The 12,176-nt window shown below is 38.6% G+C and overlaps 1 protein-coding gene across 3 annotated transcripts; it reads left to right on the top strand.

The window, feature by feature from the left end:
• The first annotated feature begins 2,885 nt into the window (after positions 1-2,885).
• LOC131221597 (uncharacterized) lies at positions 2,886-11,897 on the top strand. 3 transcript variants are annotated; one of them, XM_058216885.1, is made up of 4 exons: positions 2,916-3,042; positions 3,152-3,170; positions 11,342-11,464; positions 11,556-11,897. In XM_058216885.1, exons 3-4 carry the CDS (start codon positions 11,371-11,373, stop codon positions 11,702-11,704), a joined length of 243 nt encoding a protein of 80 aa, XP_058072868.1. In that variant the 5' UTR covers positions 2,916-3,042; positions 3,152-3,170; positions 11,342-11,370; the 3' UTR covers positions 11,705-11,897. The 3 variants fall into 3 exon arrangements, with proteins under 3 accessions (XP_058072864.1, XP_058072868.1, XP_058072869.1); XM_058216881.1 differs by lacking the exon at positions 3,152-3,170 and having other exon boundaries at positions 2,886-3,042; XM_058216886.1 differs by lacking the exons at positions 2,916-3,042; positions 3,152-3,170 and adding an exon at positions 3,290-3,313.
• Positions 11,898-12,176: the final 279 nt, after the last annotated feature.

The raw sequence follows: 12,176 nt of genomic DNA, 5'->3' as shown, positions 1-12,176 counted from the left end.
GGTAAAAGACCTTTATAACTTCTAGCGCAAAATTAATTTTCTATTTCCATTTTATGATATTCTATTTAGCAAGTGGTTTGATTTTGGATAGTTCAATCGTGAGGTTGACTATGGTAGTGGTCATTTGATTATAATAAAGTTCTGGTTGTAATTCAGTTTTGAATCAATTTAAGAAACACTCAAGCACTGGTTGCTAAAGGCTTAAAGAAAGAAAAATAATTCATATTTTTCAAATAGATAGTAGAATGAAAAGATATATTGTTTTCAAAAGAATTTGGTTTCAAGATTGTTAAAAATATGTACTAGAAACAATAGATGATATTGAAAAAACTGAAAATAAATAAATAATAATAATAATAATTAAAGAAAAAAAATGATAACTTATAGTTTGAGTTAAGGCGTGAAACCAAATTTGTCCTCTCTAGACTGTCCCAAGTGCAATAGAATTCTTGAACAGTTGACCTTCAAGATACAACGGCTATGACTCGGTCTCAATTATGCACTCATTATATATGGGCGCAAACCAGTGTGCAAAATTTAGAATGAAGTGAGTTAACTCACCAAGAAACTCAATAGCAGAAAAACCTAGAGAATTGTTTTAAAAGTGAGAGAGAAATTGATTTTACCGCAAGTGTACTCTCAGCCCACATATATACCAAACCTACACCCAACCTATCCCGATGCATGTGCACGCATGTTGTAGAGAGATGTTCCTACCCAAATGGCTATTCCTCATTAGTGCCTCAAGTCTTATACAATTCACATATCTTATATACATGAGATTTCTTTGACCATTTTCAATATGGGACAGATATACATGAAAAGACAATACTTTTCAAAACAATGAAATAAGGGAGAAATTTGAATTTGAAGCACTTTTATTTTTAAAAACTCTTTTAAAAATACAATAGAGATATAAATAGTATTGGAGATATTTTAATAATATTAGGGATACTCTGAACAATGGGCCCACCCCCACCACCTCTTTCTTCCTCGTATTTACAAATAAAAAAGAGAATGGGCAATGAGATACTGCAAGAGTAGAGGAGAAGAAAAGAGAGGGAATGGGAGAAAAAGTAAAGAGAGAAGAAAGAGGGAGGGGAGTGTCATGTGTTGTGCAATAAAGGAGGAAGCCAAGAAGAGAAAGGGGTGGGCCTAATTCTCGTGCTTGATTGAAACCCACGTTCATTTGTTAGCACCATGCCATATAATCAATTAACTAAACTCGCTTGTCCTCTCATTGTGTAGTTGATTTTAGCAATTTTTCCATATTTTGGGCCATTGATATAGTTATTATGTAATTGTGTCACTTGATCCGTCATGCCAGGAACCTATGTTCAATCTAGTGCGCGGCCCACAACATGAATGATCCTGACCCAAGTAAATTTTCTACCACAGGGAATCCCAACATCAAAAGGCTACCTGGCCCAAAAGGCTACTTGGTCCATGTAGACAATTCATGTCAGGATGAGAGCCCTTCATGCCAATAGGTGGGGCTTACAAAAGGAAAAGCAGGATGAAGACGCCACTACTGGAAAAGCTTGACGGGGCCAAACCGAGTTATGGATCAGGGTGTTATTTGGTTTTATCCTTACCTCCTTACCTTAAGAACGGGCTGGATGACATATAATCACCATAGAGTGCACATAGAAGATTTCAATGGTGGGCGTCTCTCTCTGTATCCCACTGATCCCTATCATGTGGTCCACTTGAATTTTTGATCGGCATATTTCAGCCCTTAACACCCTCATATAAGCTGAGTGCATATGATGGACGGAGTGGATGTCACACACATAACAGTGGGCCTAACAGAGCCTTTTGTTACGCAGGTGCCGTCAGCTGTGCAGATGCGGTGGGAGGTGCAGAAAGTTGACATATGTAGACGACGAATTTGGACTGCAAACAGTTTCTGTTTTAAGTGTCACTGATTAGGCCCAAAATGTTAGGCATGGCCTATGCTGCCGGTCTAGTTAAGTTGTCTCAAACGCGCATTCCGAGCTTCTTCCATCGTTAGATTAATTTCCTAACGATCCAACGGAAAACCGTGTCGCCGAAAGCGGATCGCCTGCGCCCCCGACATGCCCAAGCTTTGTAGGTCCACCGTTATGTATATGCTTTATCCCTGCCGTCCATTCAGTTTGCCAGCAGATCCAAGGCTCAAGTCTATCAGACCGCATAAGCATGGTTGGTATCATTGTCCCAGTACTCTCTTTTCTTTACCTTTTTTTTTTTTAACACACGCACACACACCCTACACACGCACGCCGTGGGATTGCACCACTGGTGGGTACTCGAACCCTTGACCCAGTGTTGAAACTCCTGGGAGTCTACCACCCGGGTAAGAGTAAGGACCCAATTGGCCCACTACTTTCTATGGTGCAGTTCACTTTAGCTTTGTATTTGCCTAATTTTTAGGCCTATGTTAGAAAATGAGCTTTCAGAATCAAGGGATAGTGCGGTTATAACACGTGCATTAAATGAGGGGCCATATAACTTAGTGACGTTGACACATCACCGAGGGTACACCACCCAATCAGCGCATACTTACAATAGAGACTTGGTACTCCGGCGGAGTGTGATGGATTATACTCAGGCACTTCCACAAAATTACTAACTTCACTATTATCTATTCATTGAATTGTTCAAATTATGTGTTCCAGTTTAAATGTAGCACGAAATAAAAAAAAAAAAAAATCTCTAATTACCTGACCATAGCATTGGACGACATTTATTGAACGGTTAAAAATGAAATATATTTAGTGGTCCTGTTTCAACAAAAAAGTGCCTACGAATCAGAGGTTGAGATTGTTCGACACATCTTATTTGATGTCCGTAACTTAGAAACAATGGGTTCCACGACTTCGTCGATTAAAATCTCCGTGCCTGCGTATCAACCGTCATACTCTGGCAGAGTGTCAAATACAACCCCCCTTCTCAACCCCAAAACCAAATCTCCTTGCTAAGAGCTTAAGCACCTCTGCGGCAGGTCGGTGAGAGCGAAGAAAAACGCAGCCCAAACCCTAGAAATTCTTCGCTTCGTCGGTAATTCTCTCTCCCCTAGATTTCCAATCAAATGATTCTGCAATTTCTGATATATACTGTTTTTTGGATCGTATTTCTCGATTCCACGTTAATTCGATATCGATTCTAGGTCGATTCGATCTCTGAAGGTGGGTTTGATCGGATAACTGATTAGATCTTGATTTCACCACATCTGAATCTGCAGTTTCCATCCCTCCATCTTCTATACATTAGATCGATTTCTTCTTTTAGAGCCTTGCAATTTCATTATCATTTTCATACAAGAAATTAGGTATTTAAAAGACTCTTTTCTTTTTATCTTTTGAGATATGAAGACAACCTGCCTTTTCATTATGTGTTTCTCTGATATAGTCTCTCTCTGTTATTGTATTTATTTATTTATTTATTTTTTGTGTTTGAGATCTGAAGCATTATTCGGCATGGGTAGTTGAGTTTTTTGGAAATATTTTTAGTGTGTGTTTGGGTATAATACCAGTTGAATTGCGATATATAGTGTAATAAAGTGTAAATGACCACTTTGGAACTGCCTTTTGTGGCATTAATGGGAAGGGTCTGCACTCCAGATTGCAATTGTGCTTCTTTCAAATTGGACTTGAGAGGGATGTAATGTCTCTGGCTAAATAGTGCAGCTGGTCACGATGCTGGTACAGCAGGTTATGGACACCTACTCTTTGCGGTTACCAAGAGCCATATCCAAAAAGCCTCTTAAACAAGCTTATTTTTATTTTTATTTTTATTTTTATGGATAGAAGTCGTGATTGTGAAGTTGGTTTTCTCACCTTTTTATATTGTTGTCATATTTTTGGGGCATGAGTCACCAATTGGAACTGGCTTAGGCTGATACTATGTTTCACTTGACACTATTACAAAGTTCATATTAACAATTTGGATTTTTTTATTTTTTTTCTGAAAGGTGATGATCTTTTTTCAAAGGCCCCAAGGGCAAAAAGCTCTACAAAAACAAAACAAAGCAAAGAAGAACCCCAAAAATCAACAAGCCCACTCCATTACAAGATATTTTGCCTTCTTAAAAACATCCAAAGGGGATCCTCTCCAGTTCCAAAAACACTGGTTGTTCCTCTCTCCTCAAAGGACCCAAAGGCCGGCCAACAAGGCACACCACCTCACTCTTCCTTTCTTCCTGGACCTGTCTCCGTGCCATGCAAAGAAGAAGCCTTTAATGGTCACTGGCATCACCAAAGACACTTTAAATGCATTGAAGAAACCTTCCCACACGGATTTAACGAAGGGGCAACAAATAAATAGATGGTTAACTGATTTGGTGTCATGTATGCACATAATGCCAAATACTGGCCAATCTCTTCTAAAGGTTATCATGATAATTTCAGATATTGTTTCTTTACAGTCCAGCATGTGAACATTTCAGTTTTTCGCTTGCAACTTGGTGTTTGGATGGCGGATTCAGGTGATATATAGCTTGTTGGAAAGGGAAGCTGATGGGCTAACTAATGGTTATGGTTTGAGGGGAAAATTCCTAGGGGTTATGGAGATTTGGGTCGACAACTTAGGTCAAATTCTGGTTCTGCAACTGTCAGTCGATCCTACATGCTGTCCTGTATTTTGATCATAACATTGCACTGGCAAATTGGATTGAGCTGAACTTTGGCCCATTGGAAAGGTAATTGATAGGCTCCAAGGTGGACCTATAGATCACAGGTTTTGGACATTGAGAATTGAAGAAATTAAGGCTCAAAGTTGGCCCTTAATTTGTCCTCGGACATTGAAAAGTTTTCCAACGTCCACAACTACTTTCTTGTTTCCTTCCTGGCATGGGGAAATATTTTTTCCGCGTCCTGTGGATTTAATAAAAAAGTTTGTGGGGCCCAACCTTGGGTTAGGCTGGGTCCCACATCTATTGATTTTCAGGCTAGTTAGCCTGAGCACTCTGCTGAGTGGGGTGTCTACTGTCTATAGATCTTCAATTTCGTTAGGTGCAGCTGCTATTCTTTTGGATTCACATTTCATTAAGGGTGACTGCATGGCCAGTTATGAGTGGTTTTTAAGCAGTTAATTTATAAACATGATCACCAGTTAAGAGTATGTGGGAAGTGGGTGGAAGATTGATCACCATCTCCCCCCCTCCCCGGGTGTGGCACTCAGCCTTACCCAAGCTTGGGCCCCACCCCCTTCCATTTTTACAGCATATGCATGTGGAAGTCTAATTTCTGCGCCTTGCATTTTCTGGTTTTTGGTGGTTCAGACCTGTAGATATCCAAAATTTCCCTAGGTGCAGTACCCTTTTTCAGAATTCCAGTGTCTTAAACCTTTTCAGCTCTTTAAACCATCCTAGGTGGCAATTTCATCACTAATAATCCCTCTAATCGTGCCACGTGTCTCCTCTCTTAGAAATACTCCTTTAGATCACCAAATTTACTAAAAATCCAACCCAAAGCGAATAAATATAGATTCCCTCAAAGGAAAGGGTCTTTGGCCCTTGTTCCGTCCTCTCTTTCACCCACTTCTACTTTGATAAACCATTCACCTCCCTTGAGAAATCCTTGCAATACAAAGCAATGTGTTTTGTATCCGTTGCAATAAAACCGTAAAGGCCGATACGTCTAGGTAACGGCCGTGACCGTGTAACGATATTGGGGTGAAATGGGGCAGTTGGTTTTTTGGGACCATATTGGCTGTTACAGGACATAACGACCATTACCCCCATAAAGGTCGAAAAACGATTATATATATATATATATATATATATATATATATATATATATATATATATATATATATATATAGGGAAAAGGTACTATGCGCTCGACCTCACGATAAGCTCCCGTGAGGTCGAGCTGTGTGGGCCCCACCGTGATGCGTGTCGACCATCAACACCGTGCATTTGATGGGTCCCCTTTAAATTATGGGATATCCCAAAAATCAGCCGTATACGGAACTCAGGTGGGCCATACCATCTAAAATCATGTGAAGACACCGTTAAAACATATAAAAGCACTTGGTGGGGCCCACCTGAAATTTGCATGCGTCTGAAACTTGGTTTGAACCCTCATCTAAGTGGGACACACATGATGGATGGGCTGGATTTGCAAACCACATCTCGGTGGGCCCAAAAAATGGTTATGAATGTTTTAATGGTGCACGGCCCCTCTCACTTCTATATGTGGTGTGGCTCACACAAGTCACGAATTGACTTGATTTTTGAGACCTAGGCCCACGATGGAATGGTGCATCTGACTAATGGGGCAGATGTTCGAAACGCATCACGGTTGGGCCCACACAGCTCAACCTCATGGGACGGACTCGTGAGGTCGAGCGCATAATACCTTTTCCCACATATATATATATATATATATTTATATATATTTATTTTTTTTCTCCTCAAATTTTCAATTTTCTCATTCTAAAAACTTTTCTAAATTATTTTACAGCAGATTTCTACCACTAGTATAGTTTTTAGGATCAAAACCATAGATTGAAGCGATTTGGGTGAATAGAAGCTCCAAGGGCCATTTAAAAAATAAAAATAAAATTGGTATTTATGCTTCTTCTTTTTTCCCGATTTCTAGTTCTAATGCTTGATTGTAATGTGTAAATATTAGAGACACAATCATGTTTATAAATTCACCAGACAACTAGATACACCACTCTTACCAAAGAGTGGATCGTTACACTACCATAAACATATTTTTTTTTTTAAATATGTATTAGGAATATTTACATTATTTTGGATTTTCTAAATATTTCTTCTGAATTTTTGGGGCTTTTATTTATCAACCGTTACGGTCGTTAACCATTACGGCCACCGTTATCGTTACAAAATACCTTGATACAAAGAGAAAACCAGAGGAGAACTGTACAAGGGTTTAAGAACTCTTGAACGAGATTAAACAAGGAGATCCCGTTTGCCCTTGCGGGTGAGCAACGACCTTGGTAACTGTTGTTAGATGAGAATTCTTTTCCTCTTTCTTCAAATCTCTTGCTTGTAAGGTGGTATCAACAAGTCAAGACCCTTTGGTCAAACCTAGTGAGAACAGCATTGAAGACGAGTTTTCGGCACTTAACATGTTGTATTTAGTACTTCTATTTGCACTTTTTATTTCATTTTATTCTTCATATATCTAAAATTCTATTTTAAGAACTTATTCATAAAGAAGGGAAAGAAAGAAAAGAGAGAGGAAAAAAAAAAAAAACTCTATTTTAGGAACTTAATCTCCCAGTAGTAGAGCATGTGTGCAAACACGTGTGAAGATGGATGTGTTAATATGGAATTCGGCCATGTGGTACATGTGTGAGATTTGTGGGCGTGCTAGAACTAATTTGCGGTCCAATTAAAACCGAACGCCACTTATCCCTGGCGTTGAGATAGAGCGGTGCGTGATCGAATGGTCGAGAGACCAATCGTCTATTCTGCCAACTGTCAAGTATGCTAATCAGGCGATTTGCGGAGGTTGAGACTTTTCCTCCAATGAGTTCTTTTTGCCTTGGAGACCAAGGACTTTCGAAGGTGCAACAATTGTTTGGTCGAATGAAAATCGAGGATGGAAGTGGAAAAGTGAAATGTACTACTAAAACGGGATCACTAACCTAGCTAAGAGCAACGGGGTGCTTAACCGAGCAGGGTGCTGATGACCAAGGAATAGGTAATGTTGAGGTTACAAACTACTGTCAACCTAGTGTATGAGCGTAGGTGGATGATTCCTAAGACTACGGTCTTCCTTCAGATTCAGTATGCAGGCACAGATGGAAGGGAATTAGAGCTACTGGTTATGACTAAGTTGGTCCGGCGTAGAGCAGGGACGGATTGAGCTACTCGTAGAAACTAAGGGTTCTTCGCTGATGAGTTGTGGAGATGATAAGTGTCCCAAGGGACTGGATAAGTAGCGTTGCACTGGATTGATTGATTGTTGATATGTTGTTGGGTTTTGGATTGATTCGGGGATCATTTGCTTCGAACTCTCCTTTGCTATTTATAGACTCTGACGTTGTCGTGAGAATAACCATTTCTTATGTGGCGACATCACATATTGCCAACTGTAAAGTGACGGTTGCGTTTACCCAATCATGCCTTGCCTTTCGAACGCGTCCTTACTATGATAATAGGCTATCGAACGTGCTTGTTAGTTGTCCTTATCTAGAGATTACCCAAGCGCCACAACTTCTCAAAAAATTGCTCATTAATGAGCTATTCTCTGTATATTTGGTGCATGTCACGAAGATATCGTGCTTGCCATGTGGTTGCTTCTATGCCATTGTTGCCATATCTTGTCCAAGTAGGATGCCCCACGCTTTCCTTCTCTATCACTGAGACCCTTGCCCCTAATTCTTGGGATTCATGACCATTCATTGGAATTTTATATAATTTTTAATATTTTAAAAAATAATAATAATAATAATAAATAAATAAATAAATTTAAATCCTTATATTTGGGAGTCTGATTCCGTTTCTCTACGGTGTTATTTGAATTGTAATCGTAAGATTCAGATCATATTGTAAGGGTGTACGATTTAAATTGTACACCCAAATCGTAGTTGGATCTGAATTCTACAATTCGTGTCTAAATCGTAAACATCGAAATCATAAATCGTATGACTTGATTACGTGCATAATTCATTGGAAAAAATTGGTGAAAAAATGATTTTTTAATTGTTCTTTTCCTTTTCTATAACCCTTCTGTTTTTAAAAGACTTGTAAAACCCATCCACAATAAAAGAAGCCCCTTTTTGTTTCTTTTAAGAGGAGTCTTTTGGCTTAAAAACCTAGAGGAAGGAATTCAACAATCTTTTTCATCAGTCAATGAAATCGAACTTCATTTTCACTAGAGATTCTACATTAGAATTGATACAAAATATATCAAATACACTTATAAATTCTTTTCTCTTTCCTTTGTTCACTTTTTAGGGTAATTAAATTATTTTATCTCTTGCATTCAACATTTCCAAGAATGCAGACAATTTATTAGCGTGGATGGTTCATCCGCATATATAAAAGTGGGTCAAATGTTGATGGAGAGGAGAGAAATTATTTTGGTTATCATGTGCAGCGTACTGCGTAGATGTTATGCTCGCGGACATTGGTAAATCATTAATTCATGCAAAGATCGTGGAAAAGGCAATGGGTATAACTGTGTACAGCTACAAGCATTGTTGGGTTGTGAATTTGATGTGAAAGCATACAAGAGGCGAGTGGACTAGATTGGTTGCGACATGATTCGCTACAAGTTATTTAACACTAAAGAGCATACATGAGCATAGTCTTGGTAAACCTAAGTCCAAATTTTCAATATGATGAGAACTTCCATTTGGATTTGGAAATAAAAACAGGCTTATGTGATTGTATTGAAAGAATGATTTTAGATTCAAGGTAGAGAGTCATTATTAATGAGCAAATGGACAAGTTTAAAAGGGCTTTTGGCTTATTTGGAAGAGGAACCACAAAAGTTAACAAGAACAACAAAGCAACCCTGTAACTTGTGAAACATTTTGCTTGTTAATTGTTAGTTGACTTTGACTAGTGAAATGTCTATTTTGATTTTCAAGTTATTTAGTTCTTAAGTTCTTTATGTTATATGATATAGGTTTATGGTGAGAGAGTTATGACGATGAAGGAAGAATTGCAAAAGCTAATCATTTGTACTTCGAGTCTAACATATAGTGTTACTAGGGAGCACAACTAGAGCACCTTTGAGCGAGTGAAAATTTATTGAACTTATCTCATGAATGTCATTGTTAATTGTTTATATACTTAATTAATAATTATTTTTTAAAAGGAAACGATATTTTATTAAGAGGCGCTGATATGGCAAAACAAGCTACAAACCAAGCGAAAGGGAAAAAATTGAACCCATAAAGGGATTTAATGCACGAGGCTCATTCCATTACATACAGCTTGACCCTACTGAAAACCTCCATTGCCGATCTGCCAGTATTATGAAAGCATTTTCCATTCATTTCCCCCCAAATTGCCCAAAGGGAAGCTAGCAAGAACATTATAATTTTTTCTTCCCAAGCCCAACACTATGCCAAGCCAATAATAGCTCACCTATTGACCTCAGCATCGCCTACAACATGTTGAACATCCTGAAAAGATTGACTCACACCTCTCAAGCAAATGGACAATGCATAAAATGATGATCAACTACTTCGGCATCCCCCATGCACATCATGCAAATGCTGGGGATCACCATTAACCTTTTTAGAGGTTGTCAATAGTTTTTTTTTTTTTTAAATCCTGAATGTTTCCTTTCTTTTTTAGTTCGATTTGATTGATTCTAAAAAAAATAGGTTCAATTTAATTGATTCTAGAAACGGTATGAGTCCTGAGTGGAAATAGAATGCATTGCCTATATATTTTATTTTTGCAGCCACCATCAACTTTTGGATGGGTCTGTTTGGTTAACCATGCATGTAAGCTTTATTCAGGCATGGGATCTCTTAGCTTTCACTAATGCTTACTCTGGCTATGGGACCTGATGTTCTTGATCTTTCAAGATCAATTTAGCAAAAGTAATCTTACTGTTGCATGAAAGCATTAAACATATTAACCAAAGTACAGCAGTATTCTGACTGCAGTGGCCTTGTGCCGTAGTATGTGGTTGAGTCAGAGTAGGACTTTCAGCAACTCCAGTTCAGTACTAGCATTGCCTGTTATCATAATGGTTTGATGATTAGAGAAAGGCAGTAGGAAAGTCTGATCAATTTTATTCGTAAAAACAAGTGTCATCTATGTTTTGGAAACAGCAGTGATCACTCCATTCTTTTCTGAAAATAAACTCATGCAGTGACAAAAAATGCTATTGTATTTTGACATTCAATTTGGTGTGGGATCACATTTTCATCACGATGAACTCAAGCATTTGTTTTCCATCGGTGAATACCGTTGGTTTTAGGGAGCTGATTTTGTGTAGTTTTCTTAAGGTGCCTGAAATATATGTTGTTGGATCAGTAGCCCTTGATTTTCAAGGAAAGGCAATATCATCAAACTATTTAGGTAACTAATTGAAATTCAATCCTCTGAATGACTGCTTTTGTATGGCTGAATTAAACTGAATTGTACTAACCCAATTTGATACTCTAGAAAATGACCAGAGAGGAGAGTGCACCATTTTAGTTCATGAGCATGAGCAAACATCGATTGCAATTCCATGAGTTTCAAGCTTGACTCAAAATGATAACAACAATTTGTGGCTTAGACTCCAATAATATGTGGATTTTGTGGCTAGGCCTGCTTTACATGGAATCAAATTATTGCAATGAATCCAATTGAAGCATTCAAGTACAGCCTACATAAGAATAGTATTTTTAATTTGTTTAGTTTGGGCAGTGGTTTCTAATTGGCACACTTGGAACACCATGTCGGCCAAGGCCATCATCGGAGCAGTGTTGGCATCCACTGCAATTGCATTTTCTCTGGATGCCTTGATCGCTGACAAAAAGATTTTCGGAGGTGAGTTGTTGTAAATCTGCTTGAAATATCACATTGCTGATTAACTTTAAGCTTTTGCGGCCTTCTCACATTGTGTTAACTGAAACACCAGGTACAACTCCAAAAACTGTGTCTGACAAGGGATGGTGGGAAGAAACTGACAAGAAGTTTCAGGCATGGCCTCGCACAGCAGGACCTCCTGTTGTGATGAACCCTATCAGCCGCCAGAATTTCATTGTCAAGTCCCGTGAAGAATCTTGAAGGTCTCCCATTGTTAGCGCATGCTTGGGATTTTATGGCCTTGCTTTGCTTTTAGTTTTGAAAGTTGCCTGATTGATACTTTTTCAAGTACCTCATGTTCTGCTGGAAGGAACTTTCTTCAATTGTAGTCATATAGGAGGGGGGAAAAATACTCTGCTGTGAACAGTAAATAGGAATTGGCAGCTGTTGGTCATACTTCTTGTGATCTGAATAATTTGTTGGCTTAAAAAAAAAATTTCTTCCCTACACTTTTCTTCCAATGACTCATGTATCCGATGGTTTCATAAGGCGTTGTTTGGATGTGTATCCCAAGCCACCATTGAAATGGTTAATGCATTTTCAAGTCGACATTGCATTGCATATTCGTCTGGCTGGCCCTTACTCCATACAGGTAGGGGTTGGGTCACCTTTCAGCAATTCTGACTATTTATCCGGTGGGTATCATGGTGGATGGGCAGTGGAGGGAAATACT

This window comes from Magnolia sinica, chromosome 1, assembly GCF_029962835.1.
Source record: "Magnolia sinica isolate HGM2019 chromosome 1, MsV1, whole genome shotgun sequence".
Taxonomy (NCBI): domain Eukaryota; kingdom Viridiplantae; phylum Streptophyta; class Magnoliopsida; order Magnoliales; family Magnoliaceae; genus Magnolia; species Magnolia sinica.
The sequence above is the reverse complement of the archived record's forward strand: the minus strand, read 5'-3'. Positions and strand labels throughout refer to the sequence as shown.

Bases quoted from the DNA above. Each gene is read 5' to 3' on its own strand.
- LOC131221597 (XM_058216881.1), top strand. From the start codon at position 11,371: ATGTCGGCCAAGGCCATCATCGGAGCAGTGTTGGCATCCACTGCAATT. The intron at 11,465-11,555 runs GTGAGTTGTTGT...CTGAAACACCAG, and splicing joins TGACAAAAAGATTTTCGGAG to GTACAACTCCAAAAACTGTG.